At 43.2% G+C, this 14,820-nt stretch overlaps 1 protein-coding gene across 1 annotated transcript in view; it reads left to right on the forward strand.

Annotated features, from left to right (window-relative positions):
• Positions 1–14,820, forward strand: part of DUSP16 (dual specificity phosphatase 16) — a 60,110-nt gene that overhangs the window by 33,250 nt on the left and 12,040 nt on the right. Inside the window, exon 4 of the mRNA XM_083503378.1 lies at positions 14,184–14,347. Within this exon, the coding sequence (XP_083359504.1) occupies positions 14,184–14,347 (164 nt within the window). The remainder of the gene's footprint in view (positions 1–14,183; positions 14,348–14,820) is intronic.

Below are 14,820 nucleotides of genomic sequence, written 5' to 3' on the forward strand. Positions count from 1 at the left end.
CTAAACAGTTTACAAAAATATACAACAGAACATTAAAATGACTGATAAAACACAGTTAAAAGCAGGTATTTAAGAGTATTCAAAAGGTGATTAAAGTCAGCAGTGGTTAAAAGGAAGTAAATCACATGCAGCTTCCACGTCTTCAGATGGGCTGCCCTAACGAAAATGTTTTGAGCAGTTGCCGGAAAGAGTACAGTGAGAACACCTGCCTGGTGTCAGTTGGCAGGGAGCTCCAAAGGGTGGGTGCTGGAAGGCCCGGGGGTGTGTGTGGGAAAACTGGGGGGGGGGGGCAGGTTTTTTCCAAAGCCATTTTTTTCAGGAAAAATTGAGGGGGGGGGGAATAGTGTGTGGAATATTCAAACTACATCAAACTATTTTTTCCAATTTTTCCAGGGGGAAAAATGGCTTTGGAAACCCCCCCCCCAAAAAAACCCCTGGGATTTCCCCCCAATTTTTCTGTTTTTTTCCCTGGCCTTCCCATCTCTACTCTGGGCTTGTCCACACTTTTGCTTGACCTGTTTTGTGATCATGTTGTGTAGCAGTTGATTCCCCCGGCTCCGAGACCGTTTGTTATTGCTCTGTGGCTGTGTCTTGTGAAAATAGGAACTTACCTGCTGAATCAGATCTTATCAGATATGCAGAAAATCTGAAGAGATTTTGCTTACCAACCTTCTGATTCAGCAGATAAGAGTAATGGGGGAAATGCACTAGAACGTGTGGGTGAATGAATGGCTAATGGAAGAAATCAGGAGGAATGCAGGTCATGGTCATATGTAAGCTTTGCGCAAGCAAACCAGGATGACTGCTGAAAAACAGGCCATCAGGAGGAGCCCTTAGACAGAGCCTTGTGGCAGCGGCAGAGGAAGCCGCTTGGGCGCCTGGGGTGGCGCATCCAGGGACGGGGCACTGCGCCCATAGGGGCAGGGTGCACCGCAGGGCCTCCAGAGTCTGCCTGCCTCCTCCCGCTCAGCCGCCCTACAGCTGGGGGGGGGGAGGCAGCAGGCAAACCGTTTGGGCAGTGCAGAGCCTGTGCGCGCCAAAGCTACCTCTGAAGAGATGCATGGCTCGGGCGTGCTGTGGTGAGTGCCACCCGGCATTTTGTCACCCCCCTCAGTGGTGACACTTGGGGTGGCTGCACCCCTCTTCCTCCGGCCCTGCCTTGTGGAGACCTTCCAACTTCTGCCTCATGAAGCTGGGCTTCGTTCTTAGACAGGCATGTGTGAGGTGTATGTGGACTGCAACAACAACAACAATGGACTGCAAATACCAACAATAACAACAATTCTCAGGAGGGGAGAAAACTGACAAAAGGATGCTCCATCAGCACAGCTGAAAGACCAGCAACTTCTGGTGCTTCCTTGAACTCATTCCACCCCAGAAGGTCATTAGAAAAACTTGCAACTTAACAACGTTTATTTCCTCCTACTTCCCAATACGTTTTCTTTTAGATTGCAAGCCAGATGAGAGGCAGAGAAATACCATCTTGTCTGTAAGATCACCTGCAGGAGCTACTCTGCTTATTCCATGAGTTGATGAACTGGGTCTTATGTACCCAAGGGATGGTCAAGCTGGCCTGAACAAGGGCACATGCCCAGAGGGGATGCAAAAATCTCACCCCTGGTTCAGCTTCTGGACGGCATGTTCTGCGGCCATGTGAATGGGGTGGCAAAACGCCTCTGCCTTGTGTGTCCAAATAGAGAGAGAAACAGAGATGGTTCTCCCACCCCTCCAGCTCTCCCCTCATTCTGCAGCTGTTTGGTGTGGGCAGGAGCCCTAGCCTGGCAGGGCAGGCAGCTGAGAGGAGAAGCAGGGCAGGCAGGCAGGTGTGGAAGGCTAGTGGGAAGGAGCAGGATCCTGTGCGTGGCTTGATGTCAAGAGGAGGCTGACAGGTGAGGTGGGAGAAAAGAAGAGGCCACGGGAAAATGCTGCAGGAAAAGGAATAGCAAGGCTGCTGCTTTTCAAGGGAAAGCAGCGCTTTAAACAGCAATGCAGCAGAACTGGGAGGGGGGTAAAGTTTTATTTGCATGGAGGTGCAAACGTTGGTGAGGATTCCTGCAGATTCCTGATCATCAGAGTGGGATGGCTGCCTTAGGCAGCTGATTTTGGATGTCATGAAAGTTGTTAATGATTTTAATTTATTACTACATATTTTTTATGGACAAGGAGCGGGAGAGGCACTTTTTGGCTTTTCTGCCTCAGGTTCTAGAAGAAACTGGCCACTCCTGCTCAGGCAGCAAAATGTCTTAGGCCAGCTCTTGATGATTCTCAAAAGTTCAGAAGACAAGCAAGATTTCATAAAGCAGAAATTCATCAAGTGGATGCTTCTTCAGATTAATTAACAGGGAGAAAAGTAATGTGTCCTTTACCTGTTCTAATTCTCTCCCTACCCTTCACTTTTGCAAAGAAACAGTGGGCACTTTAAATTTTGCAGTTTTGTTAATTCTTAGAATTTAAGTGCCTTACCTTGGTTCAGAAGGGTTGCTTCTTCACAATTATTATTGTTCCTGGGTTTCTTATGAATAAAAAGGTGCACTCTTAATTTCAGGGTCATGGGTTCGAGACGCATGTTGGGCAAAAAGATTCCTGCATTGCAGGGGTTGGACTAGATGACCCTTGGGGTCCCTTCCAGCTCTGTGATTCTGTGAATGCAAGTAAATATTTTTGAGTCTGTTCTATCTGCTGTCGGTATTTCTTCCTCAAGACTGCTTTCAACAGTGCACAGATCCTATGCTATCTATGCATGAGCATGAACGTCTGAGATGAGGATGTCCGGTCATTGTATAGGTCCAAGGGAACTTACCGTATGTGTGTAGGTTCCCCCTTTTAGACCTATGTGCCAATAACTGGACAGTAGGGGGCTGCAAGAGCTGTGCTTTGTTTTGCGAGGCCAGAGGCCCAACTCCACAGCACCTTTCTGCCCATGTTGCCGTGCCATAGGAGTAATTTATGAAGGATTTTTTTTTGCTGGGGGGGCAGAGTCTATTTGTGGTGGAATTAGTTATGAGTAGGAGTAAGGAGATGCCTGACACATGGCAGTGAAGGTCCACCCCAAACCGCTGAAAGTACAGTATACTCTCTCACAAGCACAGCTTTGTAGCTCTAAGGGTGATAAGTTTTTAGTTTTTGAAAGCTGAGATTATCAGGGAGCTGAACTCTGTGTCCCATAGTACCACATTTTACACTTTTTCTTTGGTCCCACTCAGTTATTGCGTACATAGAACACCGCTTGTAGCTGGTTGCTTCAGGTTAATTGGCATCTTGCAAAAGGTTGGATGATGCTGTTACACTACTATTCTCTGACTGGTTGTGCAGTGGCCTCATAAATCTGGCTCATGCTCCTTTTCCATTTCTTCATTAACCAGAAAAAGTACTTTTGTGTTCATATTTGTGGAAACACGAACATACAATGTGGTTGTTAGGAAGCAAGATAAGGAAGAAGTAACAGCCACTAACTCAGGGGTCTGCAACCCTCGGCTCCGGAGCCGCATGTGGCTCTTTTACATCTTTGCTGTGGCTCCGGGGCGGATACTAGTGAGGGGAGGAGGCGCATTGTGCGCCCCGACACTCCTCACTGTGGCGGGCGCTGTACTGGCTGTGACGTCGCATGGGGGCGGTGCGTGCGTTAGTCACGCACTGTCCCGACGTCACCTTCCCGCCCGCTGTCAGATCGTGGCTACGGAGATATATTTGTTTTAAATGTCGCAATGGTTTTGCGGCTCCCAGTTGTTGTTTTTTCTTCGGAAACGGGTCCAAGTGGCTCTTTTTGTCTTAAAGGTTGCAGACCCCTGCACTAACTTAACAACCTGTTGGTTAGATTAGTTGCTGGACACTTGGTGTAATATTGGGTGAGCTGTTAAGAAAATAGATCTGTCTTTAAAAGGCATAGCTCAGTTCAAATGGTGCTGTCTTAACTCTGGTGCATTTCTTTATCTTCAGTTCAAATGGCCCCAGATTTCTTACTTACCATGGGCGTAGCCGGGGGGGGGGGGGCAGGGGGACAGCTGCCCCCCAATCAATACAAATCAATACATATCTGAGGTTCTCCCCCCCCAACAAAAGTCTGCCCTCCCCAACAAATGTCCTGTCTACACCAATGTTACTTATGTAAGAAAATACGGCAAATTGCAGAGTCAACAGCTCTGTTTTCTTTTAAACATAAGGTTAGCAAGATAAAAGGAACAGCTCTTACACACTCAAGTGATACAGCGGTGTGTAGACTAAACTGTGGTAAGCAATGAAATAGCAGTAACATTCCATTTCCTCCTCGCAGTCTCCTGAGAACATGAGCTTACTCTGTTCTGGATGTTTTCTGCTCTTCCCTTGAGTATGTTTTAAGGCACAGATTAGCTGAATAAAGTGAACAGTGGTGTAGTCTTGCTTGCCCTCTTCTTTGGAAAATTGGATGACGTTTATATCAGCAAGTCGATGGCAGACTCAAAATATTTGAGTTCAGGGGTCAGTGAGCCATACAAAAGGCTAAAGGTTTTTCTGCCATAGTCTCTATTTCATTTACAACACAGTTATAAAATATTTTGAGAACCCAAAAAAGAGGGAAGTCTGCCTTGCCAAATAGTGGTTTCATTCACTGTAAACATTGCCTGGGTTTCTGTAGGCTGTTCCCATCTCCATTTTCTCTAGCATAGTTGCAATGCTTTAAAATGGTAATACTAAAAAAATGGAAACAATTGAGGGATGGTATTGGAATTAGATAATAGAGTGCACAATTCCAGGTGGCAAGTGGGGGATAGCACTTTGTGCAAAGGTCTCTGCAGGTAAAAAGCGAGCTGTGCTAGTTTTTGTTCTTTTGTGTTTACTTAAATAAGTTTTTGTTTCATTTTGCTTTGCTTTTATGTGGCTAAGACTTTAAAAATGGCATCACCTCATTTTATTGCCTGTGTAAAATGGGGTTGCCTCCTAATCACTGGTGTACTGTTCTCAGCATCAAGCAAAATTGCCTCTAGCTTTCCACAATGTACTTTCTACATATGCATCCATTGTGGTGCAGTGGTTAAGAGCGGTAGTCTCGTAATCTGGGGAACCGGGTTCGCATCTCCGCTCCTCCACCTGCAGCTGCTGGGTGACCTTGGGCCAGTCACACTTCTCTGAAGTCTCTCAGCCCCACTCACCTCACAGAGTGTTTGTTGTGGGGGAGGAAGGGAAAGGAGAATGTTAGCTGCTTTAAGACTCCTGAAGGGGAGTGAAAGGCGGGATATCAAATCCAAACTCCTCCTCCTCCTCCTCCTCTTCTTCTTCTGTTCTGACCACACCAGGGGGCTTCACAGCTGCTCTAGGCAGAGCCTTTTGAAACTCAGCACACGTCCACTATAAAGCCTTATAGCAAATGCCTTTTTATGACATCTTCTATTATTATAATTAACCAATATTTTAAGTGGTGCTCAGCAAATAGCTATTGTTTATTTTAAGAGAGGTATAATAGTGCTACAACAACATACTATAATGCTATTTTTTTTTATTAAAAAAGAGAGATTTAAAAATACCTTTTCCAGGTACCACCATGAAGCATGTTGCCAAAAGAGAGCTGACCAGAAAGTTTTTAAAATTTTTAAATTACAAGCGCTATCGCGTTACAGTGCTGTGCTTCTCTTTCATAAAAAATATTGTAGCTATTATAATCTATATCATGTTATATTATTATTATTACGTAATATAATAGCTAAAATGTGGAGTAGCCCCTCACTTACTGTATCTGAATGGACTGAAACGACCCTAGTGATGATGATGAAGCTAACCTATTATAAAAGAATACATATAAACAACCCTAATGGGTATTTTTTTGCAGTGTTTTAGAACAACAAATTCAGTGATAACATCCAACCTTATGCTGCTTTCACCTGCTGTTAAAGTATTTCTTTATGTTCTTCATCTTTGGTTTATTTTGTGTTGGGTTGTGGGTGTGTAGTGGTAATTTAAAACTGGATGAAAAAAAGAAAGCCAACAGGTTGCTCATCACAGAGGTTACAATAAATGTACACTGAGCTCTGATAGGTTCACTTTCTCAATAAATGACCTGATGTCAGATTCTTGGCCTGATGAAAGAGTAGCATTAAGGCAGCAGCAGGGAAGATCTGGCCTGCAGTGCTAATCAAAGTTTAACTACAAGTTTAACTGCTTTGATTCATGGAATTGGCACTTAATTGTTAGGTTTCTGTTTGTGCCACTGTGCAGTGCTTAGAGTCACAAGACTCTGTTTACATTCCAGACATTCCAGATTGTTGGAAGTCTCACGGAAGACGGGAGACGGATGTTGATATTACTGGTTTCCTGTTTCTTGTACCAGTTACTCTCTGCCTTTCACAGAGAGAGGATGTATATTCTTACTGTCTGCATAGTTAGAAAATAAAGCACAGCGATGTAGCTCATACTTTCTCGTCCTTCTGCTGCTGGTTTGTATACTCTGCGTAATGGGAACGTGTCTGGAGCCTCATCAAAGGCTCAGGTTGTTAATCACCATCGGAGGAGATTCCAGAGGACTCGACTGGAGGATGAGCTTTTCAGCTCGGTCGTAGCGGAGGCTCCGACATTTTTTGGTTATGGGCCCAGAAGATGCCAGAACGGAATGCAGCTTATCTTCTCTGCGTGTCAAGAAGATTGATGAGAAGTTTGTGCTCATTGCCCCAGGAAGCCCTAATTAATTGGCAATAAGGGTGGACTTTGAACTTCTAGCCAAAAGCACTGACCGGCCTGTGAAAGAAGATCAGCATAAGCAAAGGCCTCATGCAGTGTGCTTTTGAAACACAGTTGCTGGTAAACAGACGCAGCCTGCTTTAAAGACACAAGATGGCTAATGCTAAAGTGACGGAAGCTCTTCAATTTGCAATGGGAATACCGAAGCTTTCAAAGGGGAACTACCAGGATTGGGAGCAGTATGCAGAAGCCCTGCTATGAAAAGAGGGTCTGTTTAATGTGATAACAGATGCCCCCCAGCTCCAGTAACCCCAGAGTGGGAGGCTAAGGATTCCAAAGCAAGGGGAACTCTAACGCTTCTTGTGTCCCCTGAAGAGTTATGTCTTTTGCGTGACAAAGGGTCAGCCAGAGAGATGTGGGACAGTCTCCAAGAGTCACATTTAAGAACAGATGCGGGAGCTTCTTTGCTCTTTTACTCCAAGTTGCATGATATGGCACTTGCTGAATCTAGATTTTCTTTCCATTTGGAAAATCATTCATAATTGGCAAAAAGTACAAAAACGTAAGATGCTGAGGACCACTGTTCACCTCTTCAGGGCCAATCCCAGAAAGAAAACATTTGTAGAGACTCACGATAAAGTGTGGGCAGTTGTACTTTTGAGGACTAGAAACTCCTGTGAACTGTTTGTTTTGTCTTGGAAAGACCAAAATTGCAGCACTGGATCACCTTTAAGAGCAAGTTTATGCACTTCTTTGACTTGGTGCTATGTTAACTCATTGTGAGAACTCTTGAGATGAGATGACACAGCAAAGCAGAGGTTTTTTTATTTAAAACATTCACATCAGATGAAGAAACTAAGGTTGATATTGCTTATTGTGACTGAAGAAATGTCCAACACAAACCCACTTACCTGCAAAGGTTGTCCGATTGAGAGAGATAAATGTTTTTAGCAGGGCTCTGTTGCATGAACAGCTTATGTAATGGAAAATGGCACGCATCACCATTGAGCTGAACAGGAATTCATGAGTTGTAATGATCTCTGTAAAATCTGCAGTTCATTTAAACAAAGTGGAAACACTATAAGTTCATAAGAAAGCTTAAGTCAGGAAATGCCAGGGGTTTTCTTCGCTGTGGGGTACGTTTTTGTGGGAGGGAAGGAGGTGCTATATTTGGTGTTAAAAATCTTAGGCTACAGTGTGGTACAATCAAATCTTGGTTGTTGAACGGCTTTCGAAATGTTTGACAACTGAGGCGCAGCTTCTGATTGGTTGCAGGCGCTTCCTGCACTCAAGCGGAAGTCGCGTCAGATGTCCGGCTTCGGAAAAATATTTGAAAACCAGAGTATTTACTTCCAGGTTTTCAGTGTTCAGGAGCCGAATTGTTCCAAAACAGAGGTGTTCAGGGACCAAGGTTTGACTGTAACCACTTCAGGGGGCTTAATGAATGCAGAGATAGGGAACTGGATCCTGCCCTTTCCCAACCCTTGCCAGCCACTCAGACAAGTGGGTGGGGCTTCCCATCTATCAGTCACCAGATCTTACCATGACAACAGGTGAAGTACCGTATTTTTTGCACCATAACACTCACTTTTTTCCTCCTAAAAAGTAAGGGGAAATGTCTGTGCGTGTTATGGAGGGAATGCCTACGGGTGGCATGCCTACGGATTGTCCTCCTCTAAAAACTACGTGCGTGTTATGGTTGAGTGCGTGTTATAGAGTGAAAAATACGGTATTGCCCTTTGCCCCACATGGCTCCCCACCCTTGCTATGCAAACTTGTGTATTTTGCTGCCGTGACCTACCCTGGGACCTTATGGGGAAGGGTGGATAAGAAATCTGATCGATCATAAATAAATAAATGCACTCAGTCTCATGTTAAATTTATAAAATGGAAACACAAATTCTGAGGAAGTCTTTTACTCTATGTGTGCGTGATGATTATAGAAGAAGAAGAGGAGGAGGAGGAGGAGGAGGAGGACGACGACGACTTTGGATTTGATATCCCGCTTTATCACTACCCTAGGGAGTCTCAAAGCGGCTAACATTCTCCTTTCCCTTCCTCCCCCTGGATCGTGACATGGATTAGGGAGTCTGCTCCTGATTGCCCCGAGTTGAGACTGATCCAAAGTACTGAATCAGGTCTTAAATCAGATCAGGTGTGTTTTGTGTGTACATTGACAGCCCTAGTAGACTGTCCTTTGTTAGGCAGCTTCCTCCTTAAAAACTTCTATCAGTTGGATTTTTTGTTTGTTTGTTTGTTAAAATTTTACTCATTTTCAATAACAATCTTCTAACTAATGACAAATAATCAATCCAAATTACAATAATAGCAATACAGTACACCAATTATATATTCCAATTATAAATTAAAAAATTGAGACTTCCCATGTTCCAGATGTCTAGAGATAATCATCCTCATTCATATCTCTGCATTTTTGGCTATTTTTCAAATTCAAAACTAATATTATCCATCCTTATTCTCAATCTGATCAGTCGTTGTTTCTGTGGCTCACATCTTCTGTAGCAAAGTTTTTATATTGTTAACACACAGGAGGCATCCCGCCCCCCCCCCATCATCTTATTCTCTATCCAATTATTTTGGTGTTCAGTCCTCTTATCTCTCCTTTGTTCATCAAGCTCTCATTAAAGGCACCAGGCTTCATTCCAAAAATAGAGTTTATAAATGGCAAGTCAACAAGTTCTCTCTGATGTCTCTTAATGACCTGGTATCCATATATGTCTGTATATAATGCTGTGTTGTGGGGCATGCCTCCCGGCTGTATATTATGTGGAAATTATTTAAATTCCTCCAAGAGCAAAAGCCCCCCCACACACACACTCCAGGCCATGAAAGAGCTGGCAGGGATCCGGCGCTCTCCATCCTCCTATCCACAATTTTTGTCCACAATCATGTATAAAAATAATACATATGAGCTGATGTATTTTAGAACAAAACACACCCCAAGTCCAAGGGAGCTCTTTTCCATAAGAATTCCTTTTTTTATAACTGCACAATAATGATCGCCATTTTGGTTCCGTCTTCAGTCCAAGCTGCCATATCTGATCTTATTTTGCCAGCTCTGATTCTAATTAGAGTCTGTTGAGGCCTGTGCACCATACATTCAATTAAATTTTTCACCTCTTGTGTTTCATTTAAGTAATTAAATTCTTTCTGGATGAGCTTCGCCAAATCGTGATGTAATATAACAAATAAGGAAAGATAGTGGTCACTCACCTGTTTAATCCACGTTTCAAGATGAGTCTGTTTGATGTCCGAAATTCAGCATCCAATGACTGTATAATTTGGCAGTTTTTTCCCTTTCCCCCCTCCATCTGGAACATGCCTGTTTCTCCCCCAAATCTTATTATTTTATAAAACAGGTGTCTCCATGTAGGAGTGGCTCTGAAGAGTGCCAGCCATGCTGTGCTCTTAAGACCCAGAATCCCTGCAGCTTGCACCTCAATGCGAGCCACAGATCACGGATGATCTGCGGGTCTGTGAGACAGTCTTCCCCCACCCTGGGCAGTCTGCCAGGGCTAATTACCCCCATATCAACCTGAATTACTGGCACGGCTGGGGTCCGTTCATGTGGGAGGCAGCCATTTTCCACAGCAGGAAGTCGGTAGTCCCTATCAGTTGGATTCTTGTATTGACATGGAGTTGCCTGAGATTACCTTTAAGGTCCCTTCCAACTGTGATTCTACCTTAGAAATAATATCTTAACATGCCATGGTTTCTATCTGACTGGAGAAGTAAAATTTGATTCATGTTACGTTTCAGTATTGTTTTTATTTACTGTATTTGCTAGCGAGTATTGCTTATAGAGTCTCTGGTGTTTGGTGTAAGGAGTACCTACCTTAGTATAATTGTGTAGGTGGAAGACCCATTACTTGCTTCTGAGTAGAGTTTCATTAGAATGCCCTCCCTTAGTTCTATGTGTTTGAGTGCCACTTTAAGCAGAGGCTTGACAACCATATGTCAGGAGTGCTCTGATGGTGTTTCCTGCTTGGCAGGGGGTTGGACTCGATGGCCCTTGTGGTCTCTTCCAACTCTATGATTCTATGATTTTAGGCACCAGGGTAAACATGGTTTTATTTTAATCCAGTTTACTATGCTTTTACTGACTGCTGCTTGAAGAGTTGTTCGTGCTTATAGGAACTGGGTGCTTTGTAACTTCATTTGTTCTGCTGTGGACTTTATTCTGTTATGATGTGCATGCTTTTATCATAAACATTGAAAGTTTATAAAGTGGCAAAATCCCATAAAAACAGCTAAAAATATGAACCCACCTGGTGCTTTTGGATAGAAAGAAACCTTCACCAAAAGTTTAGCTCAAGTCTCATAAGTTTGTCAGCATTGCTTCCACCACAATCTCTAATTGCGTAGGTGGAGCTTCGTGTGGTATTGTAACCATCAGGCCTAATCATAATGTTACGTTACTGTTACAGCTGATGGTAACTTTCACATAACAAGCTGTTAGTGTGATAAAGACAATTTGGTCTCTATGAAGTCAAATTAAAAGAAACCTAAATGCTAGGGGTGCCAAGAGTTTCAGCAAGGTTCCCCATTCCATCCAAAGTATATTAGGATGGAACCTACAGAAAACTGAGGTCCATTTTAATACATTTTTTATTAGAAAAATCAAGATATTCTAGCTGCACTATTACAGATTAGCATAAAACATATATGACTTTCTTAAAGTCGATTTAGTGCTACCCAAGAAAAAGAACAAATGCAGGGAAATATGAAACATCTGCAATGTGTTTAATTCTTAGTTCTCCTCTTTCTCCTTGCAGAAGAGTCTGCATGTGTGTCTGTGGCAGGTAATTGCCACTTCTTCAGTGCAGAGAATTCCCTAAGAAAAGTGATCATACCTTTGGAATTATAACAATAACAAACATGTATGCAGAGTTTGAGGAAACTCCATTGTGCTTTGATCACAGAGAGGCTTTCAAACCACCATATTTTCATGCCCACTTGTTGCATCCTGATAATTAAGTATGATGCTTGATCTTGGCAAGCTTCTGCAAATGGAAGTGGGAGAGAGCCTGCTTTTTGCAAGCAAAGATCCGGGAGGTATTTGGTTACTGGAAAACAAAAGCAATTTGGGTTTTCTCAACCACAAACAGCTTTTGGCGCCTTAAGTTGGTTTCATAGAAACTCCCATCTGAGAATTGCAGCCACAAGTAATAAACTGAACAAGCCAGCACTGGAAAAGTTGCACGCTGCATTAATGTGGGGAAATATCCAGAAACCACCAACTAAATAAAACAGCTGGATTGTCTTTTAACTGACACCCTGACTTTCCATTGATGTATCCTCTCTGTTCTACAAGCTAACAAAGGGAATCAAGGATATTCTCACTCTGTTAAGTAATCCCAAATTTAGCCATACAATCACATCTGTTAATTTGCAAAAGGGTGGAGTTCCAAGTAGACAGCATAGCATAATAACCTTATTAATTTGTTGGGGGGGGGGTGTTTCCAAGCTGGTAAACAATACATCTAAAACAAAATTGGCCTTTCACCCTGTCCTTTCCCTGCTGCAAGGACAGCCAACGTAATACCCTCCAGATGTTGTTGGTCTACAGCTTCCATCTTCCTTGACCATTTGTCATGCTGGCTGTGGCTGATGGGGAGTCCAGTAACATTTTGAGGGCACTACACTGGCAATGCTGATCCACTGTTTGTTTCTGCATTGTCCTTTGCCTACACTGGAGTAAGCAGCTGGGGGAGCCAGTGCAAAATCTGGGCCCACCTCTGTGAGTTAACTATTTGGTCCTGCCAGTGCGGTGTGAAGAAGTGCAGCAACAGAGCTGACTAGCTGGCTGCACAGCTCCTATGGCTGCCCCCACTGGCGGAGGAAGAGGGGGAGGGGGAGTGCACCGCCCCCGGCAGCGCGATCCCGGTGGGGTGCCATCATGGCTCCCCCCCACGCCCCCAGGACAGACGCCACGCCCCCGGGACGCACACCAGCCTGCTCTCTGCCCTCCCCCCCCCCCCCGGAGCATGAAGCTCCGCCACCGGCTGCCCCTTCCATCATAAATGACCTGCAGGATAAGAGCTCATCCAGGCTTCCTTCTGCACCATGTTTTTAGGCACGGGTCCAGGTTTTCCAGGTCTACGCCCTACCTAGCGTTCTTCTTCTTTTTGTCCCACCTCTTTCCCCAGGAAAACTGATCTTAACTACTGAATCGGAATAAATGGTAATTGGGTTTCCCGTTTGCTCAGATTCAGCAGTACAACACAGGTTTTCACAGGGAAAGCGCCAGAGCAAAAAACAAAAAGGCTCAGACCAGACCCAGAAATCCCAGATCTGTGCCCAGAAAGGTACTTTAGGATGAGCCCTAACTCATTGCTGGCTGGGGGCTTGTAGCAAAACTAAAACCCTCTAAGCAGTTTGCAGACTCTGTAGGTTTTTTTTGGGGGGGAGGGGGGCAAGCAGTATATACCATTTTGTTAAATATATAGGCACCTTTATAGAGAAGTACAGCCTTTTTGTTCAGTACTGGAATAATAAAATACAACTCAGCAAATCCATATACCTTGCTAGGGGAAATTTCCTAAGTAATCCTAAATAATTAAGGACTGTAAGACTAATAAATTTGAGAAATGATCATATTTATCTATTGTATAATATTGCAATTTATGTGAATGGTGAAACATGCAGTAGCAATATCCTGTATCAGTTCATTCACTGTTTTGGAATGGTGTTTATGATTTTTTTTTGTCTATGCAGTAGAGATAAAATATACAATAATAAAGAAACTTGTGTAATCCACACAAAAATAGTAACTTTTTATTGTCTTTAATTAGGTAAATCCATAAATGCCACTTCAAGATAGGCAGAAGGGGGAAAGGTTAATCAATGAGGCTGTGTCTTTGCAATCTTGCGTGCTCTCTCTCCCTCTCTGTTACAGAATTGCTTGTTTTCAATGTGTGCAGATGCAAGGAGGACATAATATGATTAGAAACGTTACATAAGAAGACAGTTGTGATATTCTTGATAGCTGTAGTTGGGTCTTCAGCTAACCATAGTTAGCCCAAACGATAAGGTTGTATCCAACTAAGTATACTCAGAGTAGAAACATGAAAATGAATGAACCTCAGTTAGCCATGTCCATTAATATCAGTGAGTCTGCTCTGACTCACTGATTGGCTACAACTTCTAGTTTGCAAACACTCTTCTGACCACGGTTCCAAACTGTATAGCAAAGTTTAGTTGGAGGGGAAAGCCAGGTACATTGACTGATATATCTGTATACTGCCCTTATTTTACATCCTTGACGATTGGTGCTGAATGTGTGTACTGATTCAATTGACAAGCATGTATGAAATAGGTAAGTTCTGTAATGGCCCATTCACATATGCATGAATGATATTTCAGCCACCATGTGACTTAATGTACATGTTTGACTCACCTTGATGTCTTCTCTGGTGATTTAAATCTGGTGATTTAAACAGAAAAAAAAGGCTTCATTATGCATCACACTACCATCCTACACTTAAAACTGAAACTGGGGCTGTTGTTTCCTTCAGGTGGATTTGCTGAATTTTCCAGTTGTTTCCCTGGCCTTTGTGAAGGAAAATCCATTCTGGTGCCTTCTTGTATTTCTCAACCCTGCTTACCAGTCTCCAACACTGGGCCAACACGGATTCTTCCTCACCTTTACCTTGGGTGCCAGCGGGATGTCCTCAACAAGGTGGGTGCCCGGAAATAATATGGCACTGATAAGTGACTCAAAGGACAATCTCCCCCGGCGATGCATTTTCATGAGATGGTCACCAATCAGTTACCTTGACTTCTTTCACTGTCAAGCTGAATTAATTTCCCTTAATCGGTGATATTATCACTTAACCAACTCTGATTTTAAAAAATATGTTTTTAACAGCAAATTTTCACAATTCTGAAAAGTTTTCTCCGTAAGAAGAACTTGCATTTAACCTGTATGACAACACAATGCTACATAGCCAGACAAATATAGCTAAGTGATACCACTGATAAAATGAGAGTGACACCAAGAGATGATAACATAGTGTGGTGAACATTTGCATGAAAAAATAATTGAAAAGGGATTTGTTTGTTTGTTTTACACTGCCAAAAATATTTGTGAAAACCAGGAATAGTTTTGGGTCCCCTCAAATATATTTTCAATTAACATTCTCTTTCTTATAT

Source organism: Podarcis liolepis (genome assembly GCF_965112155.1).
Source record: "Podarcis liolepis genome assembly, chromosome: 5".
Taxonomy (NCBI): Eukaryota; Metazoa; Chordata; class Lepidosauria; order Squamata; family Lacertidae; genus Podarcis; species Podarcis liolepis.